This window comes from Humulus lupulus, chromosome 2 (genome assembly GCF_963169125.1).
Source record: "Humulus lupulus chromosome 2, drHumLupu1.1, whole genome shotgun sequence".
In the NCBI taxonomy this organism is placed as follows: Eukaryota; Viridiplantae; Streptophyta; class Magnoliopsida; order Rosales; family Cannabaceae; genus Humulus; species Humulus lupulus.
In genome coordinates, this window is record NC_084794.1 from 291,947,419 (window position 1) to 291,956,828 (window position 9,410).

Genomic DNA, 9,410 nt, shown 5'->3' on the forward strand with positions numbered 1-9,410 from the left:
CCTATATAAATATAGGGTTCTGGTCCCCAAGCTCAACGCTCATTCTGATACTCCATCTAAATAGCTAGTGAGAGTTTGAAAATCTTTTACCCTAACTAATACTCTTTTCTTTTCTTTTTGCATATTTAAAGTTATTAGATCGAGATCATCAAAATCAATAGCTGGAGGTATACTCTAACGATCCTCCTTAATTTTGTGACAAACCTATATAGTCTATTCCGCATACTATAAGATTGTTATGCAACTAGATAAATTTTCTTACATTTGGCATCTGAGCCTTGTTTACCTCTGTTTTGATATATATTTTGTCATGAATTTTTACACATATATTATTGGCATACGAATATATATATATATTATATACATTCATCTCATTAATTGCTGAATATATGAAGTTTTTTGTTTTGACTTCAAAAATCATTTTGGACAAGTTTAGGCATTGCTTAAACTTGATCCAACTTGGAAAGAAATTAAGAGGGTACTCAGCTAGGATGTCCACTCATCAATATTCAAATTCAAATTGTAAGAATGAAGGTTGATTTGTGGAGTAATTCTCACAAATTTTCATATGTTTATAACATATTATTAATAACCTACAATTGCAACCTCCACTCCAACAAACTTGACAGCTATTATTCAGTTGTAACAATAATAAGTTGTCTAGGTGTCAAGTGGCTATATAACCTAGTCATTTATTTCATTTGAAAGGTTGATTCATTTTTTAGAGTTGTGAGAGACCTGTATCCGTGAGGAGAGAGTATTTTCTGAATGTTTGAGTTCTTAAAGTGTATAGTTCAAGAGAAGCCTTGGCTAGGATTTTGTACTCAAGAAATAGTTGCTCAAAGAAGAGTTCAGATCTCTGTGATTATTCTTGTAATTTGATCCTTATAATGGACTAACTCTGCTGGATGTAAGCAACAAATTGTTGCTGAACCAGAATAATTTCGATGTGTTCTTTCCATTATTTAATTTTCTATTTCATTTTGCACTCTAACTTTTTGAATTAAGTTATATTTGAATTGATTTATGGTTTGCATTTACGTTTTCCAGATTTGTTGCATCTGTGAATTTTAGTGTTGAATCTACATTCAACAAAATTCTGGTTTATATTTGAGTTTTCCAGATTTGTTGCATCTGCGAGTCTCAGTGTTGAATCTACGTTCAACATACCATAAAACATTTTTTCCCACTGTCTCTCTACTAAAAAGCTCGGCCTCAAAGAGAAAAAAATTATAAAAAAAATGATTAACAAGAAACAAGAATTATATAAAAACATGATCCTTTTCATTAGAAGAGAGAAAGAAAAAAAAAGGAAAAAAAGATTAGTATTCTCATCAAAAACAAAATTATAGAAAGATCAAGACTGTTAATAACAAAACTCCTCTCATGATTAAGTTTGAAGAGGAAATGAGAGTATCAGATTAATTACCATTTTGCCATCACCGAAGAGTAGGATTGTGAGAGAGATGAAAGTATAGGCGCTTCTTGGTGAATGTCGTTTGAGGAAAAACGACAGCTTGAAAGATGACGTTTTGGTAGTTAGGAGGAAGAAATCTTTCCCAAACGACATCCAAATCAACAATTGATCTAAACAAAAGAGACACCAACGATGATCTGCAGACATCTCTTGGGGATGTAAGAGATATTATCAAAGAGATGCACTCTTATGGTAACTGGCTAATCTTCATTTTCTCCTGTTTTTGAGGGGGGAAATGTCCCTAGGACTAAGAATGGGGTTCTATTTTAAAATCAATTGGTGTTAAGTGGAGTAACACTTTCTTTTATAAGAATATTGTTATTCTTATATATTTTCCATGTGAGACTTTTTTCACATTTAATACGCCCTCTCACGTTTGAGCCTGAAAGTGTGAACATTATGAACGACCTTAGATATAATAGGACATCACAAGGGTGGTCGAAAAATTTATGGGTATACACGTCATCTAAAACAGGTCATAGAATCCAACACAAACCGAGGTCGAGTGGAGTGCAGTGGAAGTCGAACCTGCGCTTGATACCATATTACAATTTGAGGGGCACTAGGACTAGAATTGAGGCTTCTTCTTAAAACTAATTAATGTTAAGTTGAGTAATCATTCTCTTTGTAAAGATATTATTATTCCTATATATTTTACAATGACAACTTTTTTCACCGTAAATATCTTGAAATATAAAAAATGTTGGGTTAGACTTGAAAAAGCCTATAAAAATTGGAGTCAAAGTCAAAGTCAATTAATATATAAAATCAATACAATGAAACGCTTGTCAATCTGCTCTGCATATCTTTCTCTTCATTTTTTTTCTCAATAATTTCATTATAATTATCAAGAAATTTAATTTTGGAGTCAACTGTTGACCAATACGTTTGGAAACCGATTAGTGATTATTCTTTCATTTTGCAGTTGGCGACATGTATTGTTTCCACTTAAAATTATGAACTTTTTTTTTATGGTAATGACTAGTCTACAGAATTTATCATACAAAAATTTAATAATTTACAGATGATTGTTCTTCAAGGTGACATGTTAAAGAAATTGCAGTGAGGTGAAATTTTGCTCTTATAAATGGACACTAACAAACAATTACATAGCGCTTTCTATTTCTTTTTCCAAAATAAAGAGTTGGCATTCAAGGGTACAAGAAAAACAATGAATAGACAACCAAATTTTATACACAAATAGCATCAAAACAAGAGAAAACTTATTAAGAGATGCATGTATAAGTATAGATATAAATATCTCTATGCTGCAGCTCTTGGCCTAAGCTCAATTCCTTGCACAACGAGGCCAGACCAAGACATAGAACAACTCACCTCCTTGAGAGTACATAACACTAAACCATCTTCTCCATCTTCATTGAAGAAGTGACCCATCTCAATCTCCTTCCACCCATCCCCTCTATCTCGAGGAATTAGGGACATGTTGATGTTGTTTCTAGACGAAGGATCTAGGAACGCATTAAAACCCTCCATTTCTTCTCTTCTTTCTAATTGAACACGAAGCTCAACAGGTCTTCTATCGAAATTGTATTGATTTTCTTCAAGTTTGAACACAAGGTAGGCCGCGTAAGTTGTTTTTGGGGAGAGAATTTCAGTTTCCAATTTTGCAGTCACATGAAGCCACCATACGTGTTCGAGTATAGCCACTTCGAGAAACCTGTAAACCATAATGTTGCACTTAATCAGTCAATTAATATCGATCGAAACCTTGTTTAAAATAGGAAAAAATAAACAGATTTTAATTTTGTTGGAAGAATAAGTATGTAACTCTACTTTATGAAGACATCATTAGTTATGATTGAAACGGTATCGATTCTCCATCAAACGAGTAATCACTTTTCCTCCCAAGTCTCTCAAGCCATAACTTATTATACGCTCATTAGACCACTTTGTTTTTTTTTTCACCACTATAGTGTAAAATTTAAAATCCAACTTAAACTAGAAATAGAATATAGGACTTTTAATAGGATGATTTAAACAAATAATTAATCTATAAATTAAGATTATGATTATGAGATAATGGTGTTTGGTACATCAAAAGATCTAGTTAATGTTCAAGAACCACACTAATGTCAAGGTCTATTTGTTTTAGCATTATGCTTTACAATTCAAACCACAATTACGATATCAAAAAAGTTATCTCTATTAGATGTGAAAAAAGTTTAGACAAGGAAAATATATGCAGACAACAATATCTGGGTTATTCTACCGAATATCAATTGGTTTTAAGATAGAACTTCAATCCCCTCAAATTGTAATATGGTATCAAGAACACTTCCACTGCACCTGTTTTGAACCGCGTGTATACCCACAAATTTCATGACCAGCCTAGTAATGTCCTATATTCCTTAGTCAATCTTGTGGCATTTTATCAAACATTCACTAAAATCATTCATAATGTCCACACTTTCAGACTCTAATGTGCACGGGCGGGACTTATTAGATGTGAAAAAAGTGAAATATAGAAAATATATGGTAAGAACAATATCCTTATAGAGAAAAATATTACTTCACTTAAAACCTGATTTTAAGATGAATCTACAATACTAGTCCTAGTCACCTTTCCCCTCAAATCATAATAGATTATCACCAACACCAACAAGAAAAAAAAATTATGTTTTGAGGTTTTTTTACTCATGGAAATTACCTGTAATTAGTCGATGATTAGGAGAGAATTAAGGGTGAGGAAGAAGATTACCTAGAGTCAGGTAGAGAAGCCCATTTCCAGTATTGAGGCGTATCACCCCATGCGATATCAAGCTTTCTCGCTCCTACCATATAACATTTCTTCCCACTTTCTCTCTCTACTGAAAAGCTCTGCCCCAAACAAAATAAAAATTATACAAAAATCAAGACTGTTAATAATAAGACCTTGAATCAATCATTCATATACAGATACTTTACTAAAATAATAAAACCCTTGTTATGAGAAAGACTAACAAATCGGAAGAGGAGGTGATGTTAATTACCATATTGCCATCGCCGATGAGAATCGGATAGTGAGAGAGATGAAAGTAGAGGCTTTTCTTGGTGAATGTCGTTTGAGGAAAAACGACAGCTTGGGAGATGACTTTTTGGTAGTCAGGTGGGAGAAATCTTTCCCAAACGACATCCGAATCAGAAACTGATCTGAACAGAGGAGACACCAACGCTGATCTACAGGCATCTCTTGGGGATGTAAGAGATATTATCAAAGAGATGCACTCTTCTGGTAACTGGCTGATCTCCATTTTCTCTCTCTCTCTCTCTCTTTTTTCTTGGAATATCAAAAATGTTGGGAAAGACCGATTGAGTATTAGAATAATTTTTCTTTTAAAAAAGACTCTAAGAATTGATGGAGTCAAAGTCAAGTGACGAGTACGAGGATAATGTAGTAATCAATATAATGAAACACTTGTTGATCTGATCTTGTCATAATCTTTCCCTTTCATTTTTCTTAATAATTTCATTTTAATTAGGGTTTATATATTGTTTGGACTTGAATTTTGTCTCACTTGTTGTTTGGATACTGTTTTTTTTTTCTGATTATAATTGTGTTGTCATATTTAATTTTTTATTCATTAAAATTAGGTTTATGAGTCTATTTAAACCATTTTACAAAACACAAAGTCCAAAAAATAATTTATCAAAACACAAGTGTAGCATAGATAGTATTATCTTATGTTGTAGTATTTTAGTTTTTATGGATATTGGTCCAAGCTGAGAATTAGTAGGAAACTCGTAGAACTAGTTATGAATTTTATAAGTTTAGCCTGTTATCCAAAAAATTTGCATTTGTGACGTGGCAAGTGATCCCTGGACACGTGGCCGACACCTGGAAACGTTCTGCTAGAGTATCGACCAGAAGACACATTAGAAGCAGTACGAACTTGTCTTACCTGCGACCAGTCTGATCGATAGTTCCGCATACAAGGCAACATTAATGGGAAGATCTTTGTGAATCCCGAATTTATCTCACACAATCTCCTGAGTATCCGATTATTCATGAAAGAATATCTGTAACAATCTTTTGTAATCCCCCTTGAGCCTATAAATAGCAAGAGATAGCTCAAGGGAGGGGACTTTTTGGCTTTTGAATCATTTGAGACTATAGTAATTCTCCTAGCAATATTGTATTGTTCTTCAGAGATTAGTGAAACTCATTGAACCCTAGTTCTTTGATTACTCTTCTGATTTTTATATCAATATCAGTCTAAGTGGACGTAGGTCATTACCAGATCCTGGGGCCGAACCACTATAAAATACTATGTCTTATTTACTTTCGTCATTACGTTCTTCTCATACATTCATTCATATCAAGCATATTCTGACTCCGTGTCAGTTGGCCAAATCTTGGGTCAACATTCTGGTGCTTTCATTGAGAGCTTGATTTATCGTTGTTGAGAAAACTAATGGCGAAGGCTGGAAAGAAAACTGGACAAGCGGCCGACGCTGCACCGTCAAACCCGCCACCTCCTCCTCCTCCTGCAAGCATGGCAGAGGATGAACCACAACTGGACTTTGAGGAGGAAGAAATGGATGATGCAACGTTGAAGAGTACCCTGGGCGCGTTGCAGGAAGAACTGGCTAGTCTGAGAGCCAGTCAGGAGACTGCCGCTGAAGTTATGGCGCGGCAGCAGCAGAAGATTGAACGGCAGCGCGCAGAATTGAGCGAAAGGCAGGCGGAGGTGGACCGCCGCCAGAACGAAGCCATGGCAGCCCTCGAAGCAGCCTTGCTATTGGCTAGAAATCAGGCTGCACCTGCCTCGCAGCCTGACCAACCTGTGAATGGGACGCCCCAGAGGGGTCCTGATCCAAGTCCACCGATCCAGCCTTCGAGTCCGCAAAGGCCCGAACAGCCTCAGATGCACCATGATGATGTACCACTGGATCCTGAGGCACAGCCACCATCCCAAGCTGCTCGGGGTAATCCCCCGCAACAGAGGCAGAATAGGGCCGAGCATCAGCCTCGCATCCCTAGACGCCGTAGGGATGATGGGCCGAACCTACCGAACAGAGGTCATTACCCTCCTGGCCACAGGAGGGACTCAGAGCTAGGCTCTGCGGTCCGGGGTCCCCCACGGCACGATGATGCACGAGGACACCACGACCAGCGCAGGCCACCTTCTAACGCTCGGGACGGTTCAGCCAGGATTGGACATCGAGGGAACAGTCAATCTCACCATAGCCAGTCAAGGTTCAGAGATGGCCACGGATATAATGAGGCCGACTCATGCAAAGGAAATGCTGGAGGGAGGAATGAAGAAAGAGGTAAAGGCAGGAGCCAGGTACCTCAAGATGACCAACCAAACAGATAGGATGTTGGGGGGCAGCCCAGGCAAAATAATGTCTTCGACCGGCTCGGGGGTAGCGAGCAGCGGAGAAGAGAAGAGGACCTGAGAGATGTACTCAATGATCGCCGTGAGAGGCATGGCGAGAACGTCCCCCCAGCAACAGAGGCCACAGCGATTCCTGTCGCTGTACAGGCCCAGATAGACGCCCTCAACCAGGCAGTACAACAGCTGGTCGGGGGAAGGACTTCTTACATCGACCACGATAGGAGGAAAGGCACTCCATTCGTACAAAGGATAGCCAACGCCAAAACTCCTAGCAAATTCAAGATGCCTACGCTTCCAAACTTTGACGGATATGGAGACCCAGTCTCGCATGTCAATAAGTTTGAAATTCAAATGGACATTCAGAAAGTGTTCGAAGACGCTCGGTGCAGAATCTTCCCTGCAACTTTTTCTGAATTTGCGCAGGAGTGGTTCTTCAAATTCCCTCCCACAAGCATTGTTTCCTGGGAAATGTTCGTACGGGAATTCTACGGACAGTTTTATGCTGGTCGTGTACACCCGACCGAAACAAACCAGCTAGTCGAAATTCGCCAGCAGGATGGGGAGTTAGTGAAAGACTACATCCAACGTTTTATGCGAGCCGCAGCTGGAGCGAAGACGGTCGGGGACGAAGGGAAGATGATGGCCATAACCGCAGGAGTAAAACGTCGCTCTCCCCTCTGGAAAAGTCTCCGAAAGGAAGGAGTGAGAACTACCCAAGAATTTTTAGACCGAGCTGACCGCTACATCAAGCTCGAAGAAGCCATTACTGATGATGGAAAGCCCTCGAACAAGGGTAAGAAGGCTGCCGAACCCGCCAAAGCCGCCAATGGTTCCAAACCTAACGGCAAAGGTAACGGGAACGGCAACGGTAATGGCAAGAATGGTGGAAAACGGCCGTATAACGAGCCTTCCACCTCCGACAACAAACAAGCCAAGAGTAATCGTTATGAGCCTCGGTTCACCAACTACACTGCCCTCGTTGAGTCTCGGGGAGAGGTTTACCAGGCCACAAGTTCCAGTGTGCCTTACAAAAAACCTGGGCCCATTCGAAAGGACATTTCGAAAAGAGACACCACCAAGTTCTGTCGTTACCATAATGACTACGGACATGACACTAATGAATGCAACCAGTTAAAAGACGAAACCGAGTTCCTTATTAGATAAGGACACTTGAGAAGATACGTACGGGCCTTGGGAAATTCCCAACGAGAAGCTCCGGTTGGCAACGAGCAGGCGTCCACGCGCCAGCGCTCGCCGCCCTTACAGCCTGCCCCGTGACTGGAACACTCTTAACCATCTGTGGAGGCCCGCACCTCGCGGGAAATAGCGGAATGGCCAGAGAACGATATGCTCGGACTCTGCGCCACGACCAGAACATCGAGATGATGACTGTGGAGGACCGTGCGCCAAAAAAGGCTCGGTCAGAAGAAGGAGGGATAACCTTCTCTGATAGCGACGCCCAACATGTTAGGTTCCCACATTCCGATCCGCTGGTCGTGGACATCCAGATGGCCAATATGATGGTGAAGAGGGTACTGGTCGATACAGGAAGTTCAGTGAACATCCTGTATAAATCAACACTGGAATGCATGAAATTGTCTGTGAGGGACTTGGAGCCCTGCAATCAAACGATATACGGCTTCTCTGGAGAAGGACTCGCCCCAGCCAGATTGATCAAACTCCTAGTAACGACGGGTACAGCGCCTGCAACAAGGACATTACTCGCCACTTTTGTAGTGGTCGATTGTCCTTCGGCATACAACGTCGTTATTGGAAGGCCCATACTGGTTGATCTGCGGGCCTTCATCTCTATGTGGCACCTAGCCATGAAGTTCCCAACAGACGCGGGGGTAGGACGCGTTTTGGGAAACCAAAGGGAAGCCAGGGAGTACTACAACGCCTCGATTACAAAGGCGAAAGGTGGAACGCCGAGGAGCACTACCTTAGATAGGTTGCATATGGCAGTTGATACACAAGCCCAATCCGGTGATGAAGTCACCAAATAGGGTGTTGCCCAAAGTGAGGATGGAGATTTGGATCCTCGCTTTGGGGATTTTGAAGAAAATGTTGGACCTGTCGAGGACCTGGAGGAGGTCCAACTCGACAAAGAAGACCCAACCAGAATTATAAAGGTTGGGAAAAGCTTAGAGCCTACCACGAAGCACGCACTGGTGGAATTCTTGCAAAAAAACCAGGAGGTTTTCACCTGGTCGCATAAAGACACGGTTGGAATAGATCCTGCAGTAATCAGCCATGTCCTGAATATAGACAAGACCTTTCCACCCGTGCAACAAAAGAGAAGGCTGCTCGATAAAGATAGATCACGAGCCCTAAAAGAAGAAGTCGAAAGGCTAAAGGAGAATGAGTTCATACGGGTGGCATTTTATCCATCGTGGGTCGCCAATCCAGTGCTGGTTCCCAAGCCTAACTGCAAATGGCGAACCTGCGTGGATTTTACAGACCTCAATAAAGCCTGCCCAAAAGACTGCTTCCCACTCCCAAGGATCGACTAGCTGGTCGACGCTACTGCAGGATATGAGATCCTCTCATTCATGGATGCATATTCAGGCTACAACCAGATTAGCATGCATCCC

At 40.5% G+C, this 9,410-nt stretch overlaps 1 protein-coding gene across 1 annotated transcript; it reads right to left on the reverse strand.

The window, feature by feature from the left end:
• Positions 1 to 2,540: 2,540 nt before the first annotated feature.
• On the reverse strand, positions 2,541 to 4,851 carry LOC133819782 (F-box protein At2g02240-like). The gene is made up of 3 exons (XM_062253119.1): positions 4,468 to 4,851; positions 4,197 to 4,315; positions 2,541 to 3,155 (listed from the first exon to the last, which is right to left on the reverse strand). The coding sequence occupies exons 1-3, from the start codon at positions 4,726 to 4,728 to the stop codon at positions 2,741 to 2,743; spliced, it is 795 nt and encodes a 264-aa protein (XP_062109103.1). The 5' UTR covers positions 4,729 to 4,851; the 3' UTR covers positions 2,541 to 2,740.
• Between the last annotated feature and the right edge of the window lie 4,559 nt (positions 4,852 to 9,410).